The sequence below is a fragment of the Lepeophtheirus salmonis genome, chromosome 14 (assembly GCF_016086655.4).
Source record: "Lepeophtheirus salmonis chromosome 14, UVic_Lsal_1.4, whole genome shotgun sequence".
NCBI classification, from domain to species: domain Eukaryota; kingdom Metazoa; phylum Arthropoda; class Copepoda; order Siphonostomatoida; family Caligidae; genus Lepeophtheirus; species Lepeophtheirus salmonis.
This window is the reverse complement of record NC_052144.2, coordinates 8897182-8920604: the sequence shown is the minus strand read 5'-3', so window position 1 is coordinate 8920604 and position 23423 is coordinate 8897182. Positions and strand designations below refer to the sequence as shown.

The 23423-nt window shown below is 29.0% G+C and overlaps 1 protein-coding gene across 1 annotated transcript in view; it reads left to right on the top strand.

Moving 5' to 3' along the window:
- LOC121129490 (transient receptor potential cation channel subfamily A member 1 homolog) overlaps nucleotides 1-23188 on the top strand; it is a 41185-nt gene extending 17997 nt beyond the window's left edge. Inside the window, exons 5-20 of the mRNA XM_071893422.1 lie at nucleotides 3600-3818; nucleotides 4997-5185; nucleotides 5282-5566; nucleotides 6693-6889; nucleotides 9186-9408; nucleotides 9465-9637; nucleotides 10716-10955; nucleotides 11015-11228; nucleotides 12701-12900; nucleotides 12958-13150; nucleotides 15589-15618; nucleotides 15692-15820; nucleotides 15882-16067; nucleotides 16121-16393; nucleotides 22228-22386; nucleotides 22516-23188. Coding sequence (XP_071749523.1) covers nucleotides 3600-3818; nucleotides 4997-5185; nucleotides 5282-5566; nucleotides 6693-6889; nucleotides 9186-9408; nucleotides 9465-9637; nucleotides 10716-10955; nucleotides 11015-11228; nucleotides 12701-12900; nucleotides 12958-13150; nucleotides 15589-15618; nucleotides 15692-15820; nucleotides 15882-16067; nucleotides 16121-16393; nucleotides 22228-22386; nucleotides 22516-22701 — 3096 coding nt within the window. The 3' untranslated portion in view covers nucleotides 22702-23188. The remainder of the gene's footprint in view (nucleotides 1-3599; nucleotides 3819-4996; nucleotides 5186-5281; nucleotides 5567-6692; nucleotides 6890-9185; nucleotides 9409-9464; nucleotides 9638-10715; nucleotides 10956-11014; nucleotides 11229-12700; nucleotides 12901-12957; nucleotides 13151-15588; nucleotides 15619-15691; nucleotides 15821-15881; nucleotides 16068-16120; nucleotides 16394-22227; nucleotides 22387-22515) is intronic.
- Nucleotides 23189-23423: the final 235 nt, after the last annotated feature.

Genomic DNA, 23423 nt, shown 5'->3' with positions numbered 1-23423 from the left:
CAAGTTTTTTCGTCTTCTTCTCCATCTCTCATTGTGAATATCGGATTCTGGAATTAGATAGTTGATCTTATTCAATTGTAATTAATTATTTAAATGCTAAAATATGATTTTTTTTAAATTATAATTATTGTAGATTAGCTGAAATCATTCACAGTATAGTAATAATTGTGTTGTAATATGTAAAATTAATTATCATTAAAAATATGAATGATTTTTAATGATATAATAAAAACAAAAAAACATTGTAGTTAAGTTTCAACTATTACTTAACTAAGTAAAGAAATCAAATATTCAAGAAATAACTCAACAATTATTTTTTTTGTCTCTAAACTCCCCGACAGATGTTTTATTTTTTAGTTTATTGTGATTCCAGTTATAGTGGAAAAAATCAATCATTTCTGTAAACTTATATTTGAGATACTAGAAAAAAAACTAATTCACAATTAGAGTTGAAAGTTATTATTAGAAAAACTATAAAGTAATTAATCCCTTAACAACATACCAAGAACATCTTTTTTATCATATTAAACGAAAATGTGTAAAATTGAAAAAAAAAAAAAAATAACATCTGAAACTCTATTAGTGAGTGTGTGAATATATATTAGTATGATTTGGTATCCGCAAATGCTTTAAATAGATCATAAATTTTTTTGCATTTATTGCTTCTATGAAGCGTTTTTCATCGATAAAATTATTATCTTTAAAAAAAACTAACAACAAAAAAAAAAACACACACATTTGAAATATTAATTAAAACCTTTTGATATTTTATTCTTAAAATTCAAAAATTAAGGTGGATTTACTGTAAAAATGTGCTAATATTAAAATATTTTCCAATCAAATATTTTACAGATGGTTGAATGTAAAATAAATAATTAGAAGCTTTGTTTTTGTTTCGTTTGTTTGGAAATTAATATCATAAAACTACAATATTTAAAAAAATCAAAAGTAAATAATGAAAAAAAAGATACTTATCTCTAGTTGAGTAGGTAAAATCAGTTTCGAGTAATTAAGTAAAAGTCAAAAAGTCAAGGACCTTCCTAAATCCTGAATTATAAGTGGTTTTATAATTAAGTTGTAAGAGTATACCTTCAACCTGTTTTACATGCTAATACAAAAAAGTTCAAGTTTGACTTTGAATAAGTTATTATACTTTTAATTTACAGCTTGCTTAGATTAATTTCTACAGAAAAAACTGGTGGTTTTTAAACATTTTTCATTGATTTACCTCCTTTGAAATATATTTCAGTAACATATTTCCTTCGTCGTTTAAAAAAATGTTGTTAGTAAATAAATATTCAGGAAAGGCAGCAAAACTTGGTCTCAAGAGATGGAATTAGAAATACATCAATAATTATATATTTTCAATAACAGAAATAAAAAAAATAATGTTAACAAAACACGTAGACAAAATTTTTTCAAGACTTTTTTCACTCAATATGACCACCTTCATAATCAAGTACAGACGTCGCCTAATGGCCATTCAGGAGTTGATGAAATACTCCTCTGACAAGTTGTCCTATGCATCCATCTATTTTATAACCGAAATTGCTGGGTGACAAGTATGTAGCAGGGTAAAGATGTTGAAGGTAAGCATTTATGGTGGTGGCAAATATGCTTGACGGTCGAGTGCACTCGAGGTAAAAAAATGTGAAGTGAACGTGTTTGAGGCAAATCCCCCTGTCACGGGAAATAATAATATTTCATAAAATAACAAAATCACATTCTTCATTCAAACGGAAGCTAAGAAAATGATGATAAATGACCAGACATTAAATATTAATATATATAACAAATATTCAAAACATCGCGACTTTTTTTATACGTCATATTAGCATACAATTATCCCTCAATGACTGCCTCTGAAATAAATTATTCATCCAATATTTGTCGTATTATTTCCTAATTATTGTTTCTTCACATAGTAGATTACAGGAGAAGTTATGTAGTTGAGTCAAAGCTAGGTTAATCCAATGTGGGAACAACAGGAACGAAGTCAAGCATTAATTTATGATCTTTGACACATAATTTATATGTTTCGTTTCGTAGGCATTTTCTACGTACAATGTCCATATAGCTTGGCCAAAAAAAAAACATGAATTATTTAAGGAAAGCCTTATAAATATATGAATTTGGGATATATTAGGAGCTATATTTTATGGATATTGTTTGATTCAGTAATTACTAATTATAATCAGGCCTATATAATAATAAACATATTATGTAGGGCATTTTGTGCTTACACATTCAATAGATACTAACATATTTTACAAAACAAGTATAAATATAAAATATGGATAATATTTATATCTGAAACATTTTCGATTTATAGAGCGTTGTTTTGTGACGTGAGTATTTTGGATCTCCACCATTTTGAGAAACAATCAAATTTTACAAGAAAAAAAAACACCTTCTTTCATTAAAATGACGGAAAATGGTGAACTAATGTCGTATATCTTGATGTCAAAATAGTAAAAACTATTTAAAAGACTTAACTGTTTAGCCATAACTGTCCATTAAAATATATCACTTTAACGACAAACCTAAATATATATATACATATATGTATGATGAATATGCTGTGACGTCAGTATAAATTCTTATTTACATGATACAAGGAATTCCCCCTGCATGGAATATGCAATCTTTTCCCCTTTCCTTTTGAACAACTGAGAGCTATTTTTTATATCTTATTTAATGACTCATTAAGTCAGGCCAGAAGTCAGCTATAATGTTATAACATTACTTTGGGTTCTTCTTGAATGTATGGGGCTATAATTGAATAATTTATTTCGGCAGTTCAGATGGATATTGTCAATGGTATCTGCAGCCTTCTTGGCTTCTTGTTTTATTTAATCCTATGAATAAAGCTACAAGTGTTAATTTTAAAAGTACTTTATATATAGAGGATTTATAATGATAAATCAAAGTTTGTATGTCTGTATATTTTTTTTTATTTTCTCAAATTATTATCATTATCCTTTCATTCCTGAGGAGAGAATAACTAAGTTTCGAGTAGATACGTATGAGTGTTTTGATGGAAAACAGAGTGTTAGACTGATGATTTGTTGGGAAGTTATCTTAAGCAAATACATCTACAAATATATTTGATGTTTGAACTAGTTTGAATACTGAGGTGTTCAAACATCCGTCGACACTAATAGATTAAATCAAATTAATTTCAAAATTTTAAAGATGACAAAATCTGTATAATACTGAGTAGTGTAAAGAATTTATAACTAACTATATAATACCCAATATAAACATTGAAGTTGAGGAAAACTTAAAAATAACGTCGATCAGAATAGTTTTCCCTACACCCTCTGTGTGAGTAACATGCCTACATTCCTTTTTCTGCAATTATACTAACCTATATTTAGATAAATTGAAATTGCATACATTAATTATACATCAAAGTCCTAAAATATTTAATAAAAAACTTTATTGCTCTTCTAAACGACCAACTATTATGCAAAATGAAAATAAATCACTTTTACCGTGTCATGAACAATTAATTTCTATTAGCCTCTCGATAGCTTCAGTTCATTCCACTCATTTTCTATGATTGCAATGTGTAATATTATTTTTCATATTCTTAGATTCGTGATCAGCAAAACTTGACTCCTCTCCATTTGGCTTGTGTATATGGACATATCGATGTTGTGAGACTTTTGTTATCTAAAGGAGCGAGGATACAAAGCTCCGGAGAGCATAATCAAAATGTTCTTCATAAGGCATCTTCTGTTGGTAAAATTGAAATCTTGGAGTTAATTGTGAATGACATAATTGATAAATTTGGGGAAGAAGAGCTTCAAATGGTAAGATATAAGTTAACCTATACCTTTCTACGTTAAAAAATATGTATAATTTACTAAATGTTTGTGGGTGGGTTATTCCACAACACATTGCCTGTTAGATTTCTTTAATAAACTTCCAATTTGAAGGAATTTATTATGCATATATACTTTATTGTTCATATTCTTTTTATCGAGGGTCATCAATAATCCCTATCAACTTGAACATGTATAATTTTAAATAAAAATTCTAAATCATTTTTTTTTATTTTTTACAATTTGGACATTGTTTTATGAGATATAAATATGAAAGTATTTTTAAAATTTCCAAACTGTGGAGGGTATGCATTTCTAACCGTAAAAGGGTTCCAATTCAGGGAAGAAATTATTTCTGTAAAGTTAAAAAGTGTAATTTTTTTGTACGAAAATATTTTAATATTAGCTTGTTTTGGGATTATGACCTAATAATCTGTCCTTTGAACATTGTCGATTTCATAAAATTGAAACAATTATATAGTTCTGAATCTCCCCTACAAGTATAAACATTATGAATATTTAATTTTAAAGAAATTTAGATTTGAGCTAGGAAGGAAATACAGTTCCTTTTACAAATATACCCGTATAAAAACATTTATTTTATCATGTTTTAAAAAAAAGACAATGATTTGAAATTTGATATTTATATAATACAGGGAAACGCTCATTTTGTACAAATAAATTCAACCCAGAAAAAAAAAAAAAAGATCTTTAAGGCCAAAATCCGAAACTGATCTAAGTTTTTCTCTCAGTCATCTAAATTATGAAATATTTGGGATTATAATAATTCGACTCTATTATTGTTCTGAGTCATTTTTCACCATCCCCAAATTAAAATTAGGATTAATAAAACTTACGTAAAAGTGTTTATGATTAAAAAGTGATATTTTGAGATTCTGTATCTTGTTCCGAGGTTAATATATTTACATTTTTAGGATAAAAATGATGAAAAAAGATACTCGGATCAGTTATGGGTTCTACACTCATAGATACATTACATTATTGTCTTCATTTCAATCATTTGTAACTAATTCCTCCTTCTCTTAATTGTTCCCCTGTGTAATAGGATTATATAATTAATAATTGAAATCAAAATATATGAGAAAAATCAAATGGGGTAATTTTCTTGGGATTTGTTATGAAATAAATCGAATTCATTTATATAGCTACTTTTGGAGGATGATAGTGATGGAAATAGTCCGTTACTTCTGGCTGTAGAAGGTGGCTGTACCAAAACAGTGGAGTATCTCATTAAAAAAGGATCTGACGTCAACTATTCGAACGCATCTAAATCAACTGCTTTACATATTGCATGCAAAATTGGAAATATCGATATTGTCAAAGTACTGATACAAGTAAGGCCATTTGAATGGAGCGTATGGGAGATCACAAACCAAAAAAAAAAAAAAGGGAGTATATTTTGCCAATTATATTTCAAATGAATTTTTCAGGAAAGAGCTCATATTGATAGTCTTAATGGGCAATATCAGACTCCTTTAATGATGTCCTGTAAGTTTAATAATGTGGATATTACAGATTACCTTTTAACGTGTGGTGCGTCTATTGAGCGTAAAGACAAACATAATCATACTCCTTTGCTGTTGGCATCCATGGATGGGAATATAGAAGCTGTACGTATGTTACTGGAAAGAGGTGCAGATATATTCGCTCTTGACAGAACAGATAAGTCAGCGATATTTTTGGCCGCTGAAAGTAACAATCCAAATACTTTAATGGTATCTATGTATAAATAATTCATAAAAAACATAGTCAGAAGTTTTTTGATTAATTAACCCTTTGTTACGTCCCTTCAAATCCTAACGCAAGTACTTTCCTGGGATGTTTAGCCACTCTAACATTATATATCATATTTAAGCTATGTAAAAATTTGTCTACCCTTACATTTGACGCTAGAAGCACGGATGTACAAATGGATCACTTTTTTTAACATTTTATGTTGTAAATGTATATTTATAATATGAAATAATATTAAAAGATTACTGAACTACGTGGCAGGGAGAAGTTACGCTCCTGAAATCTGCTTCAAAAAGTTCGACTCATGGTCGTTACTGGAGAAGAATATGTATTTAGATAAACAGTGTCATATGAAGGGGAAGTTGGGATGTAGGGGTCTGTTGACGCCCCAAATAAGTTTGTTTATCTTCAACATCACTATATAAATGTATTTTTTCATAGAAAAGTTATAAATAACAAATTTATGGAAAAATAATCAGCTTACTTTTCTAAAATAAAAAGATAATTCTGTCAAATTTAGAGTATAAAACCCTTGATAATGTATATATATTCACTTCAATTTTGTAGGTCAGATGAATCACTTGTTGTACTAAAATGTTTTTCTTAAACATAGGTGGTGCAACTTTATTTCACAGTTCAGGGGAAAAAATTAATGTTGCAGAAACTTATGTCGACTGTAAAAGGTATAATATTTGAAGGTTAGATTAATAAATTATTCACAAACGAAAAATGTTCTATTTACACAAAATAAAACATTTCCCACTTCTTTTCCTTCAATATTTTTTATATTAATAATAAGAAAATATAAAAATATTCTATGAAACCTCGATAATTAATTCCATAATTTATTAATTATTTATAAAGTGATGTAGTAGCGTTACCCAAAAAATGAATACAGAAAGTAATCTGATAAATTATGACTTTATAAAAATGATTGATCAAATATAGAAGGCTAAATCTGTCCTAGTGGTGAATAAACTTCCTCCAAATATAATGATAAAGATTAATTAAAATTTTGAGTAAAAAACTTCTTACTAAGTACAATTTTAACTTTTTTGGACAATATATTAATTTGTGTATGATCATAATTTCTTTCAATTCAATAAGGCTTTACTACAAGATTGCCGATCATTCGATTTGGTTAACTTTGGAGACCATTTTGATAACTCTCCATTACATGTGGCTGCATTAAAAGGTTATGAAGAAATTGTTGATGTTCTTCTTGAGTTTGGAGCAGATATTGCCAAAAAGAATGATGATGAACAAACACCACTACATTTAGCTGCCAAGGAAGGACAAAAAAAGTATAAATCTATATGTTTATTAGTGATGCGTAGATTTAGTTTTAGTCAAGACATTTACACTAAAGTTGTTTATTTTGAATTTGCAGTTTTAACGAAAATCATCTCGTTCATCACTGAGTTCTTTTTGAACGCTTTAATTGTAATAAACTAGAATATCAGACAAATAATGTAACAGTAAAGAGTGGGGGGTCCAAATCTGTGATAAGGTCTTTTACAAACAGTTCAGTTCTACTTAAAAGCGTATGTAGAACTAAAAATATAATATAATTTTGTAAAAAATACTTCAACAATTGTATAATATCAATTCATCAAAGTGTATTGTAAATGGATTTAGGACAAGAAATAATGAAGTTTCTTTATAAAGTTTTTACGCTCCTTTATAAGCATCTTCTTTATAACGTAACGGGATTAGTGAACTGGTTAAAAAAAGAAATAAAACCTATTACATACCGTAATAAACAGTAGAACTTTATTAATAATTATGTCATTTAAATTACGGGGTAAGGACTCAAAAATTAGAAAATTTAAAAAAGCCATTGTCACTTTTACATCTTGCTATTTTTTGCAATTTTGTGGCAAACTTTTTAACTAAAAGTTGGTAATTCAACAATTTTCTAAGCTGTATATTTAATATGTTAACCTCGTTTCTGAATAATGGTTTCACTACAGGGATAAACAGAAGCACAGCTGGCCTTGATGAAGTCTGGAGACAACTTTTTTCACTCCTCTGTGATCACGGGCTTCAGTTCATCTACATTTGGGTGAGAAGTTGCGGAGATTCACGTTGGGTGAGGATGAAAAGAATAAGTCTGCCGGCCAGAAGACAGTCATGTTTTCCCTACAGAAATGCTGCACCTTCTTGGAACTTGTACCAGGACGCCATCTTGGGTAAATACATAGTTGTCCTTGGAGAACGTGCTCTGAAACCATGGTAAGACATGGTATTTGGGGATCTTGTAGTAGACATTCGTGTTGACTTGCTCGTTGGCCTCGAAGAAGTAAGAAGGTATCTTGCTGCTGTCGGACGCCTTACACCGAGGACCATGATCTGAGCTGAATGTTTGCTGCTAAAAGTTCCCTCGATCTGAGATCGTGATTTAGCTAATAAGCAATTATTTCTCCTGTGCAGAACAGTGTCCACTGTGAAGATCTACTTGTGAGAGATCGAATTTTGTACAGAAGGGATTGCACACTCTTTGCCGTTTTGCTTGGACATTTTTGATCGAACAAAAACAGAACAAACATTAAATTGTAGCTTTTTGTCAGTTCTTTTGGGTTAGTGCCATATACAAAATTATCAATCTTTAAGAACTGAGGATAGAAAACCCTGAAGAAGACTCTAAGACTCTAATTTTGGAGTCTTCATCCTTATATTTTTTTTTCTATTCCATCCATTTTACATTCGCAGACATTAATTAGGGGGTACGGGTGATGAAAAACAAAAATTACGTGTTTTTAATATTATAGATAAAGAAAAAATAGATTATTATTTAAGATAATCTTAACAACAAGAGTTTGGGGTTTCAACAAAATCTAAATTGTTATTTTTATAATAAAAACATTAAACTTCTTTTTTAATAAATATTTAAAGTAATTCTTCATTACTTTACGAGAGTTTAAGGAACGAAATAGAAGAAATAACGAAAAAAGAAGAATCCAAGAAATAAAAAAACAAATGAATGAGGTTTTCGGTAAACAGTTAATTAATCAATAAAACCTGGATAAAAAATGTTTTAATTTAAGAATCAATCCAAAACAAGGGAATTCTCAAGATGAATAAAAAAATGCATATAATCTGATTTAATGCTTCAACAGTATAACAAAAAGTAATGGCGATAAAATGTAATTTGATAGGATTAAAAAGGATTTTATTAAATTTAGGGAGTAAAATATCATAGTTGACTAACACAGCATTAACGTAGTCATAATAGATCAGATGTAGTAAATTGTATAGTGTTACATAGATTAAAAGTCAACCTGCGCATCATTAATCTAATTTTTAGGTCCTATTGTGAGAATTAGATATTGAGGAAATGTCAAACAGATATTTAAAAAAAAAAATCTGTTATTTTAATTATGTTTGTAACTTTCAAATTATACAATGCAAATGGATATGAGATTAAGCATCTTACCTGTTATTGAACCATTTTTTTACTTCTTATTTCTTTCAATATTTTGATTATATGGTATTTCTTAAATTTATAATAAGTCAACTTTAAAATATACTTTTATTTGATAATACATGATTGCATTGGCTTTGTGTTCAATGTAAATACAACGCATGTCTCTTCCGCAGAATTGTTATGGATATTCTAAAACGAGATCGATTTTCTGTGAATGACTCAGATTTCGAATCCCATACTTCACTTCACTTAGCTTGTATCTTTGGACACTCCAAAGTTGTATCAACATTGATTGCAGCAGGTGCTGACATTGAGGCAAGAAATTACTGTCTTTGGACTCCATTGGACTGTGCAGCAGCATATGGACAAACAAAGTGTGCCAATCTATTATTGAATGTAAGCTTCAAAGGAATATTAAGTGCATTTTAGTGTCATATTATAAATCCACTTAGGCAAATGCCCCAATTGATGCAAGGGATAAAAATAAAACGACACCTCTTCATTTAAGTGCTCGTTATGGTCATGAAAATGTTGCGAAGCTATTAATTAAAAATGGGGCATCATTATGGCAATCCAACAGCGCCGGACATAATGCTCTCACTTTAGCTATTACACACGGAAAAAGGTATACGTTTAGAATCAATACATTCTCTTCTCTTTGAAGCAATGCTTACCAAGAAAAGATATTTTTATATTTCCATTGACACGTTGTTGTTCTAAAAATGTATCTTTCTACTAGTACCAAAAGAAAAAAATAACTGTATATATACTAGTATGAGCGTGTCCATTAAAGGACGCAAAGGACATAAAATGCTGTTGGTGTATAGTCCATGTTTTTGTCTGTCAAATAGTTTAAACATTCAAAGAAAGAATCTTATTTATAACTTATGTTTATCCATTTAAATCGAATGTAAAAGTATTCCAGAGCTATAATTAAAAAACTTAAAAACATAAATATATTACTGTTCAGTAATAGCGGATTAAAATGGTAATCGAAATTGGAACTTTAAATTACTAGATTTTTTAAAAAATGATCCTTTAATTAGTGAAATGAAGTTGCATTGATTAAGTATAAGTAAACTTTATAGTATTACAATTACTCCGTATAATCAAGAAATCTTGTGTGAAGTCCATATACATAAAGTAGAATTCTTTCTCTATGAATGACCGGGCGCAAACCTACGCACACTGATTTCAAGAGTATAATTTCTCTTGAACACGTTGTCTATGAGCTATATCGAATCAATCCAGAATTTAAAATTTTTCTTGGGAGTCGATTTTTTTGATGATTTTTTCATTTTTTTGTTGCAGCAGCTAGCACACATAATAATTAACAAACTAAATAAATTTTACTCTTAAACTAACCTCAAATAATTTGATTTCATAAATCAAAAAGATTAAGAGCTAAAGCAAATACTTGAGTTTCTAAAAAAATCAATAAATATGAAAAAAAAAATATTCTGAGGGTGAAAATTGAGAAAAAAAATGTGTCACAGGTCGGTACTGAGTGTGTTGACCAACCACCTTGAAAGAGGTGTAACGAATGCAACACTAATAATGAATTATTTCACAAAAGTGTTATAGCACAATTCACTAAAATCTTGCTATAAGTTGAAGAGTGTCACCTTGCCTCAACTAACCCCTCTCCCATTCCCCCTACGAATGTATTAAAAATATATATATATATATGTTTCTATCTTAAGAGAAGTTGCAAGGGTTATCATTGAGAGCGATAATTGGATGGGTGCATTGAACAGTAGCTTTCAATCTCTTCAGACCGGATTGCGAGAAACACCTCTTCGACTATTGATAAAACAATTCCCTGATTTAGCAAAATTGGTTTTTGATAGATGCCTCACAACGAATCTTCAATCTCACAATATCATCGAAGAAAGCAAAAATAATCGGCACACCTTTTCAGCCTCATCCTCAGATGATGAGAGGTAAAGTCATTCTGTGATGCATTTTGAAATTACAATAAGGATACATTTTTATTTATCAGATTTGCTATTACGTTTAATTATGAACTTTTGGACGACACCTACATTCATTTACATAATGAGATGTATGACATGGATACATCAACAAAGGAAGGCTTAGATGAGGTTTGGGATGACAATGGCCGCCTTCTTTCGACCACTGTACCTTATTGCTTCTCTAAAAACATTATCAAAAATAATCATCCACTTATGCTAATGGTCAAAGAAAAAAGAGTTGTAAGCAGATATTAGTTATTTTACTTTCATATACATTTTTGAGAAATTGGTCTTCTGTTAAATACCCGGTAATAAATTCTTAAGTTTAGCAATCTGGTAATAAAAATAACAAATAATGTGTAGTTTAAGTAATGTGCTTGATATTTAGAAAAATAATACATTAAGCTAGCTGTAAAATATCAAAATAGAATCAATGTCTGTTCTATTTAGAGGGGATGTTACAATTAAATATTCATTGGTTGTTTTTAGTAGGTCCTTTTTGCTAGGGCATAATTTTTTGTTTTTGCCAGTTTTACCGTGCGTGGGATCTAGAGTAAATATTAAATTTCAAATTTGCTTTATTCATAATTATTTTTACATAAAAATAATGACCTTTTTTTATTAAGAAATTATTTAAAATTTATGACAAATCTACTTATTGAATGAGAAAATAATTCTAATCCCTCCCTCAAACTGGCTCTTGACGAATATTATTTGCACTGTATCATAAGTCTTTCAATTTGTATTTAAAATACGTACTTATTAAACTTGGAACTGAATTAATTGCATAAAGGAACCTGTTATTTTATGAAACGATTAAATGTATGATTTACTTTGAAATATTTTTCCCGATTTTTTTCGTAAGTTTGAAATTCAGATAAATGCCAAGGAGGGAACTCAACATCTTACATTGAAACGAGGGTGGCCCAAAAGGACCCGGGCTGACTAAGAGCGGTATTAGAAAGTAAACAATTGATAAATCATATTTTTTCAAGTTTGAAGGAGCCACACTTTTTATTATTTGTTTGCCAGCCATCCATAATAAAAGTTGTTGGTGAATTTGTGAAAATGGAGAAAATTGGTCATCGTTAAATTTGGGGAGGCTTATATTTGAAATGCCTCCTCCCAACCAATGTAATAGCTGAATAGGATTCTACTCTGAGTGAGTCTGTACCTTCGTTACAAAAGTAATACTTTGGCTAGCTGTGTTTAAACGAGGTAGGGCATCGAAGTAATTGACTAAATGAAATGATGACTCCAGAACTTGTGAAAAAAATCCAGTAAAGCAGTGCTGATGGATCGTCGACGGAAGTATGGGAGCTAGCAGACATTATAGGCACTTCAAAAAGTGCAGTACATCACTTATTATTTCAAAATTTGAACATAAGAAAATTGTGTGCAAGAATGGTACCGCATTTTCTCACGCACGTGCAAAAACAGTTCAGTTAAGGGGCTTCAATTGATTGATTAGTGAATTTTCAAAATCAAGAAAAAATATAACTTTAGGAATTTTTTTCAAAACAATTTCAAAAATTCCATAATTGTAATTAATTTTTTTTTAAGTTTATATACTTAAGGAAGTTCCTGTTCAGAAATAAATATTTTTGTACAAAAGTTTTTTGCCTTTTCTTTCTTGGCTCCGTTACTTCTGGGACAGCCCTCTTAACTTTGTACCGTGTACATATAAATGAAAACAATAATTTTACTTTAAGGACCTTCTGGGACATCCCTTGTGCATGGCTCTAGTTAGACTCAAGTGGAACAAATTTGGTCGATATGTTTACTACTTAAACCTTTCAGTATATTTAATGTTTGTACTTTTCTTGACTTTTTATATACTGGAGACCCCAGCTCCATATTCAATCGCTCAAATCTTCAATTTGGGTAAAATGAAGTCGTCTCTAGATGAGGGGTGAGTAGAAGTCTTATTATTTTGCATAAATAATGGTTTTCTTATTCAATTATTAAGGTTGAAGAAAAAAATAACAAATGGAATTTCTAATAGCAGTTCGGAAACACTCATTGATATTTGTAGTCTTCTTACAAAAGAGGACATTTCAGAAGGCAAATTGAAACGTGTTTACCTGTCAAGTTTAACTCAATATGTTATAATGTTATTATGTACTGTTCATATACTCAAAGAAATATTTTTGTTCACCCAGGTACGCACTAAAACTATCACCAGAGTTGTAAATTCTAAGCATTTTCCCACGTAATAATTATTTTGTAGTTGGCAAACAAAACAGTTTTTTATTTTCCAAACTGATATTAATACTTTTTATTATTAAATATTTTGACCATCTGACTACATAGTATATAAAAAAAAGAATTTTTATAAGACTATGTAAAATTTAGGATTAGATAAATAACTAGAAGGGTACTAAAAAAACTGCCCTGGGGAAAATTGCCAGTGTAAGATTGTCCGTATTTTGTTCAAACTTATGGATGAATAATAACACATTGTAAATTGGCTAAATATTATTTTCACAAATATATAAACAAATTTTTTTGTTCCATCCCCCAAGTAAGTACCTTCGAGTGTAAGTAATATTAGTGCAATACAATTTCCTTGAAATTTTTAAAATTCAATCCAATCTTCTAAGAAATGGATCGAGAGGATTGATAAGGAGAGAGGAAGAATAAATAGGGTATGTCTGTTTAAAATATGCTTGAATACCCTTCGGTTTGGCCCGGGGGTAGTGTGGTATTGGTAAAAACCACTGTCAATTCATCCAATACATCCAAGGAACCCCTTTAATACCAAATCATTGTTGCAAGCCCTCGGGTTGTACGGGTACTTTGAGGTACTCTGGATCCTTAAAAACCACACTGGCCAATCCAAGGGCAGAGAGTATTCAACCATATTTTAAGAGGGCCTCAGCTATAAATTCCCTCTCTCCTAAATTACAATAATAATAATAACACTTAAAGGTATTTCCTGGGGGGGATGAAACAAACTAATATGTTTGGATATGTGCCATAAATCATACTATACAAATTTATGGTGTCTTATTAATATTTATCTTGAAGTTTGAACAAAGTACGGCAATTTTTTGCAGTCAATTAACGGGTAATTTTCCTGTATGTCAATTTTCTCCAGGGAATTTTTCGGCGAACGAACTAGACGATATCAAGTTACAAAAACAGACACATATTTCCTATAATAACTATTCAGTTGAATTTAAAATTAGACAAATTTTGATTTTCCTGTCTTGTTAAAAGATATAAGAAAAATGGTATAAAAATATAATTTATTGGTACATAGTGTTTATGTAGCACAGAATCATCTCCTCGAGGCCAATTAGAAGAGTGATTCTTTTAAATTTGTATATGTTTGAAAGCGTTATGAGAATCTGTAAAAAAAGTTCTGTCTAGACCGGAAAATATCGATAGATTCAATCTTAAACAGTCTAAATTGAAAATATTTGGTAATGTTCGGTCCCCCAAAAAATGTATAATTAAAATGTGGTTTGGACTAAATTTTACATATAAATTGTTTAAAACGTCTTATGTATTTTAAAATTAAGAAAACTGTACATTGTACAAAGAAGTCACGTGAAGTTGAAACAGAGATGACTAGGTTGAATTTTCATTTTGTTGTCTCTCCTAGAATACAAAAATCCAAATTTAAGCATATCTTCAGATGGATGATCAAGTTAAAAAGTGTATTCCTACGATGTCACTGTATTTTCCTTTGTTTCTAAATCTAGGAGAACATGGAAGTTCCGTTAATCCGGTCTTAGTGAATTAAAATGATCATCAGCCCCAGCAATTGTAAAAATCTAAAAAAATTGTATATATCGAAATTTTATTCATATATATATATTATAGTTTTGTGGTTATACTTTCTTATTGTAATACCTATATGGATGAATAGATTCGGAATTATTCTGAAATATATATAGTATTTGTTTGTATAACATATAAAATACTCTTTTAATTTTCAAAGTTGTCAAGATGTTTATAATCTAAGAAAGATCTTTGTTCACTGTAATAAAAACATCAATGACGGTGGATCTAGAAAAAAGAAAAAATCGGTTTCTTATAATATATGAAACTGAAAAAATGTTCCGTAGAATGAGACCAAAAAAACGGTCCATACAGTGAGACGAAAAAATATCAGTCCTCTGTTTCAGATCCCGATCTGAACGGAAAAATCGGTCTAGAAATAATTACTTAAGACAGAAATAATTGGAGCTGAACCGAATCTTAATATTACTGATAACATCTAAACATAAGATAAATACGTATGATTGCCTGAAAGGTGGAGACGAAAACTATAAGATTTATTGGAGAGTTATTAGTGTAATTCCTTCTTGGACTCTGATTGTATCGACATCTGAGTAACACCCGTATATTTCCTTGTTAGATATGGAGTTTAATTTGTGTATATAACTTTATTTTTCCTCTCAGAATTACATGTAGCTAGTTTAATGAAACGTCCTGAAGATTAATCTCCTATATATTTATAAGTATTTCTTAAATTGTCACAGTTATCATCTCATTTTTCTGGTTTTTTTTTACATATTACATGTGCTTAGAATTTACTATTCTAGCTCTCATGTAGTTCATTAACATTACATACTTGTTATTTCTGTAGGATCAGTTGGCCGGTCCTATTTTGTCTTGGGTAAATATAATAATAGATTTATATCAAATTTATTTACATCCAAGTTTAATTTACTCTGTACTTATTCCTTAAGGCACGGTTATCCTATTTCTCTTTTGAAAATTTAGTTGAGTGGACTTGTTACATTTTAGCTTCTATATTGGTGTATGACTTTGATGAATGTCAGCAAATTACAGGACTTCGCTCAGGATGGCAATGGCAAGTTAGTGGATCTAACTTCCTTTAATTTTCAAGTCTACAAATAGGTTGTAATTTTATTATAGATTGGAGCAGTAATCGTTACTCTATCATGGCTAAACTTGCTTTCAAATGTACGCAAAGTTCCTCTACTCGGAATTTATGTTGTTATGTTCTCAGATGTTCTAAAAACTTTTCTTAAGTTTTCCATAATTTGTGGTTTGTTTATAGTAGCCTTCTCCCTTGGATTTCAAACTTTACTTGGAGGACAAGTATAGTATTTTAATTGCTCTCTTGTTATTTTTATTATTATTTCATTATTTAGGAAAACTTTAACACTATTGACAAATCAATGATGAAAACAATTGTAATGATGATTGGAGAATTTGAATATGATGACATATTTTATGATAACGTTCGCAATGCAGGAGAAACTCTCAAACGTTCTTCACTTCCCTATAGTTATCTTACTCAGGGATTCTTTCTAGTGTTTTTAATAATCATGCCAATCATTATTATGAATCTATTGGTTGGATTAGCAGTCGATGATATCAAGGCTGTTCAAGACAATGCAGTTCTCCAAAGACTTGCAATGCAGGTATGCAACATTCAAATAAGATTCATAAATATGATAACCTATGTTAAATTTCTACAAAAGTATGCAGAAAATACTTATTTTAATCTTCCCTCTTTAAATTATGCCCTCCACTCCTTGACATCCTGAGGAGGTCTTCTCTATTTTTTTCATATTGGCCAACTTAAAAACCAGGATCGTAGAAAACTGAACAATCAACTGCAGCATCTAGGAGAACTGGGATCCCCTGCCTTTTTCCTTGTTTCTCACTTTCGATGATGAATTGTTAGTTTAGTTTGTTTATGTAAAGAGGACGGGGAAAAATGAGTATCAAAAACTAATACCAAAACCTTTTCATAGTAATGATATAATAAACATTAGTTAATAGTCCACGTTTTTCTACCCTATAAAATACAAATATTATTAAAAATTCAAAATAAATTTCATAAAACTTCTTATATAGATTATACAATGCTTATGAGGCATCTGGGTGGTTTACTTTTATTTGTTTACAAACAAAGTGCAGCAAAATATTGATAATATTATTGAATATAAAATTATATATTTCAAAATATATCATTTATATCAGCCTTTGCCTTATTTATTTTAGTTTACTTATTCCCTATTGGTACAAAATTTATATCAATGCTATGGGAGACAATGGAAAAGAAAAAACTATTACCACACACAAATTCATCTTTTATTTATCCAATAATATGATAAGAATAAAAGCGTGTGAGAAAATATTATAAGCAGTAATTGTTATAATAATTTCACCTTTTCATAAGTAGCTTAGAAATATTTTTTTTAACGTTGATATTGGTAATTTATGACTTTAAAAAACAGTTGCTATAAATGTACTAAATATATGTCTTTTTGGCTTTTGTGATTCTAAAAACAAATGTCAAAGAGATATATCATGCATAAAAATTTTTCTTATTTATTTATTGGTCATTTGTCATGAAGTTAAATATTTTGGTGTATTTTTTTTCGAAGTAATGAGTAAGAAATTCAATAAAAATCATATAAAGATCTTGACTAAGTGGAAAAAACCTTTAAAATTCCAAAAAATAACTTCTTTTATTTTTAAAAGATAAATAGTACAAATTTTTATTAATCAGAAAAGTTTAAATTTTTTCATAATGGTCGTACACATTTAAAGTTAAACGAACTTTGATATTTTAAAACTCTTTGAATAGTTTTTTTATAACAAATATTTCAGAAGAATAATTTTAAAATAAGAAAGATGCAAAATTAAAACAGAAACATTTTTTTTTCTTTAGATTGTGGATAAATAGTAGATTAAGCAATTCAATTTTGCTATTTTCCATAGATCTTAATAATTTTGAGTTTTCTGGAATACATCCGATTTTAATTAACTAATTTGGATTAATTTATAATCTGTTACTAACACAAAATGTGATAGTACCAGTTTTATCTCTATATCATCATTATTCGTGAAGTTATTTTGCATTCAAAGAATTTTGCTAATTTGAAATTATAAAAACGAGTTGGAAAAAATACTTTTTTTTATAAATTAGAAACTGAAGTAATTGATTGATTCTCCAAAATTGCTGTAATTAAAGGAATTTAATTGTCATATACATGTATTTAATCTGTTAAAATATTCTGCCAAACCATTTTTTTTGTTGGCAGTATTTATTTTCGACGACAAACAAATGTTTTTCACTACTTACACATGTTAGTAACTGACTTTATTTTCAAGACAATTTTAGAATTTATTTTTAGAATGAAACCACTCCCATCCTCATACTAATTATAAAGCATGATTGCTACGCATTGTAATAAAAAAAAAGAACTTTTTTGAATCCTGTATAATATTTTATGATAGTGATCCTCAATTTTTATATGGATCATTTTTTTCGAGTGCTGGGTTATACCTTAAATAATGTTGTTATTTTGTATTGAAAGTACCAAGCCGTCAAAAAGTATAGGAAACATAATGAACTTTGAACATTTAATTACACATAGCGGCTTTAGATAAAAGTAAATATTTTTTTATATATTGAAACTTGTTTATTACTCATTAGATAACATTATTCATGTATTTGAGCACCTTTGGCCTCAATCATACGCTCCACTCGATCCAAGAGCGCTTTGCACACGTTGAAAACGAAATGTTTCGACATTGATGGCTACTCTTTGTAAACCGATTGTTGAAGGGACTCAATATTGCTGAGACGTTGTCTACAGGCATTGCTTTCAATTACCACTAGATACTGTAATCAAGGAGATTAAGGTGGGGGCTCTGCCGTGGGTAGAATTTTTTCAGTAAACACTTCATGGAGGTATCAGTTCATTTTTCCAAAAAATATGACACGATCATTTTGCCTATTGTACACGGGATCCACTAAAAATGTTTTCTTATCCTAGAAGAACAAAATTTAGGTTGCCATGATACCTGAGGTCATTTTAAAGCTTTTTGAATCCATTATATCGAAAATTCCTATTGCTGTTGAGTGAACATAGCCCGTTTAATATATCAGATATTCATCAGCCATCAGCTTTTTATGGCATAGGCTACTGTGGAACGTCTCACTGCCTGCTTCTTCTTCATGTTCATCATAGTAATCTTTCGATTTTTTCAAAAAATCTTTTCTTGGCGTATCAGGTTTTAATTTGGTCAGCTTCCATTTCTATGACGATCTTTGATGTATTCACCATTGTGTACCTTAATACTAACCCTCCAAGCGGTAGTTCTGCCGACATTAAAAGTCTTTACAATATCAGAATTGCTAAATCCGGCACGGACTAAACAAGCAAACATTTTTTACTCCATTTTTGCAAATATTTATGCTAGAGACTTAGTAAATAAATCATAAAAAAAGTAAACAATGAGCTGTTCTTTTTTGTTAACATAACTTTTGCATAAAATTAACCAAAACCTCTCACAGCGCCATTAAAGTCATGTTCCATGACTTTTTGAAAGCCCAGTATCGTCATACTTAGGGATGTAAATCGTGTGAGCTTTTATCTGGCCCGTTTTTTTTGTAATTGGTAATCTGAAGAATGAATATTCTTTTCATTTGAAGTTGTCATTGTTTTTCAACTTCTAAGCAGTGAACTTCTTTTTTTAACTGAGTTTTATTCAAAACCTGATTGAACATTGGTGTGTGCTCATAGAAAACAGAGAGTAAACTTGGGGATTTGTTAAGGAGTTATATTTGTAAATCATTGTTGGAATCGGAGTAGAATTTAATATCGACAGTGGAGTCATTCTTGATAATTTTTGCTTATTTCCTTCTCCCCTCATCCCTTGTCACAGCTGATTGAAGCTGATCTAATGAAACGTCATGAGCGTTATTCTTTCTCTCCAAAATATTCTTCAAATTGTCTGGGTTACCAATTTGATTTTCACTTTCTTTATTTTTAACATACAAAGTATTTACACGTTTTTCATCACAGGTCATAATGTATTAATTACCCTTAGATAATTTATTTTTAGTATGTTTTAAACAAGGCAGAGGGTTTCCCTGAAATGATATGGAACAACCTATTTTAAATAAGTTACAGCGTTACTTTACGAACAGAAAAATTTACTTTCGATTTTGTTGTCAGCTGTCGCTATTTCTTTTTCATTTTCCCTTATCACTATTCGTAACGTTGATTGGTCGAGTTATAATTAGCTCTTGTTATGCTGTAAACAATTATTTTGAAGTTTTTTAATGATAATTGCTAAATTAGGAAGAATGACCTAATTGACCAGTGATTTTTTTGTACTATGTCACGATGAACAGTAAATTTACTTATCTTTGTAATTATTTTGTTAATAACTACTAACAAGATTTGTTGATGAATACATAAATTAAAGGGAAGAGAAGACGATAAAGGGTATTCTTATGCCTTTAATATTTGATAAGTAAATCATTGTAAGTAAGAATATTAATAATAACATTGTTCAATAAAATTTAGATAAGTGAAAGTTTTGTTAAGGCTGAATAATATTATAAATACTTCTATTGAAATAAAAAATCCTTTTAATCTAACCCATTTGAATTTCAAATCTTAATTTACTCTTTAGTTTTGATTTAATATATTTTTTTCTTTTTAAATATCATCATTTCCTTCGAAACTAATTTTTTCCCATACATTTCAAAATTTGCCCCAAATTTAAAACAATCAAAATGATCTTCGTTATCATATTCAATGTAAAGAATTTCCAGAACGTATAAGTATTTTGCAATTAGTTATAAAATATTAGGGAAAATATTCTTTAGGTCCTTTTTGTAAAAGATATCTCTTTTGAGACTATATACCTGTTGTTTTTAATTTCTGAAAATATTCATTAACAAAACGTACACACTAAGAAAAGTAAGCACACCAGTGACTTTTTTTAGACTTCCATGCCTTGTAACTTTTACGGTATTCTGGAACAAATAAATATCCACCATGTCGATGGACTTCATTGCAAGGCACTTATGAAGAAATTTTACACCCATAAAAATTGGTCAACAAAATCTTACGTTTTTACAACGTATCTAAATATTTAGAAGTATGCCATTGTAATAAGTGTAGTAAATTAACCAATGAATAAATTAGGCTAAATAATTAAGACGAAATTTATATATAAACTTAAATCAATGGAGTACATAATTAAATACATTTTTATGTGGGTGTATTAAACCATCATTTAAAATTAAATATAAGAAAATAATTTTAAATTTTAATGTCATATTAATATGTTTTATAATTTATAAGACACTTGATCGATCCTTTAATGTCTATAAATACTGAAAAAAAAAATGTATCTAGTTTTGTCACATCATACACGTTTAGTGTAATAGATAATTAATTTATTCAATATTGATGTGGAGATCTTAAATCTTCGCGAGAGTTATATTTAAATATGATCAACAGTCATTTAGTAATTGAGAAAATGAGTCTTGACTCACTAACTTTTAAAATATGTTATACAAAATTTACATTTTTTAATATAAGTCTACTAAAGTTATAAGATCACGAATAAGTTATTAACATGTTTATCATGTTAAAATTTCTAAGAATTATTTGCCCATATATGTAGATTATAGGTTATACAAAAGTTGAATAGGTTGTTTAAGTTTGCTAATAAAGATATCTAGAAAAGAGTAACACTTTAAATTTCATAATTCAATAATGTTTTTGTTTTTTTACTTTGATTGCAATGACAGGAGAGATTCTTAAGTAATAATATAATTGGTAGTGAGGATGAAGTGTGTAGAATTACATGAAAAATTCAGTCATATAAATGTATTTAGTATCATGTATTTGAGTTTTTTCCATGTTATGTATATCAATGACAATTAAGGACTCCAATCAATGAAAGAGTTTTCTAAGATATTAGGAGACGAAATAGAAGTAGAGATTGGAATGCGTTTCAATTTAAGAGCTGCAGATGAAGTGCCCTTGGACAAAAGACATATCATCAATTATCTTTGTTCCTCACAGTTCATTTTATTGCCGTATAACTCATCTTTATTAAAGGTATCCTTATTTCTTATAATAGTATAATACAGTGTGCGTTTGAACCATTATATTACTCTTTTACCCCATGATGTACTTTGATTGTAGGAGGTTTTGTGGAGTTTCTTATTCAATCTTGCTAAGATATTATTCGATTTGTACATTTCCTTCAGTTAGGCGAATATGTGTGACGTCATTGAAAACGTTCAATAATGTTAAAATAATCTTATGAAGTTGAGAATATATTCATTAAAATTTTTCTTTACCAATTTATTTTAAAAAACCAATTAATCTAATGAATATTGTATTTACTATTGTATACAATATATATATATATATATATAATTTACAAAACAAACATCTTTGTTTATATTGCATATATCATTATTAAACAGGTTACTCTTAATTTGGATGTGGAAAAATTATTACCGGACTGTTTGAGGCGTAAATTTTTAATAAGGAAGGAAAAAATTTATCCCAACAAACAATCACAAGGCTGGGGAGACCCAACGCTTACTCGCATTACTCAAATTATATTGGCAGGTCGCAGAATGGTAAGAAATAAAACATAATTTTACTTTTATATACTTGAAGAAATCAATGATATATACATCTATATATATGTACTATTGTAAGGTAAGACTGCAAAAATCTATTTATAATGCTGTCATTATTTTTTTTAGTCTGACTTGGAGCAACTCACAAAGAAGCAAGAGGAGCTGATGGGGAAATTTAAAATAATGAAAGAACAATTCAAAAAAGTATATGAGGAATTGGCGCACCTTCGCTTAAGTTTCAGTACATTGTACGAGAGGGAGAAAACTCAAAAGGATAAAAAAGATGTTATTATTGAAATTGATAGAAGTTAGGAGTTGCAAAATTTTACAAATTGCCCTTTTTGAATATAATTATGAATATTTTTGAGTAATTTATTTTTGTATATGCATTTAAAAATTTTGATTTGTGTAAGGTCATTTATTTTCTAAAAAGAGACAATTTCATTTCTAATAGATTGAAGCAAATTCGTTTTTATGTCATAAGGAAATCTGATTTCCTTACAAATAAAGAAGTTATGAGCAATTTATCATCAAAATTTCAAACATTTTTTTCGTACTATTTATGTTATAACCTACATCAAAATCTGTAATCCAATAAAATATTATATTTCAATAAAACAATCCAAATTTCTTAAACATAAAGATAATTGAATGAAATTTTCATGAATTACAGAATATAGTATTGTGCAAAAGATGATACTTTTAAATACCTGCAATTGAGTTGTATAATATGAAACTGTAGTGTATGAATATATTCCCACACTTTACTGACAATAAATGATAATTTTTGAGAAAAAAAGTGGGATAAAAAATTGAGATAAAGTACTTTCGTATTGTGCAGTAATAAAGAAAGATGTTCCCAATGTCGGGTTAAAACTTATAAATTTTGCACAAGCAAATCTATAAAAAACTATTTAAGATTTTCAAAAAAATATAATTTTCAACCGATGCCGATATTAAATAATGTCTGTAGTGAGAGCAAAAGTACTCTAAAAATTATGAGAGATTTTACGGAGAGTGATGATTTTACCTTA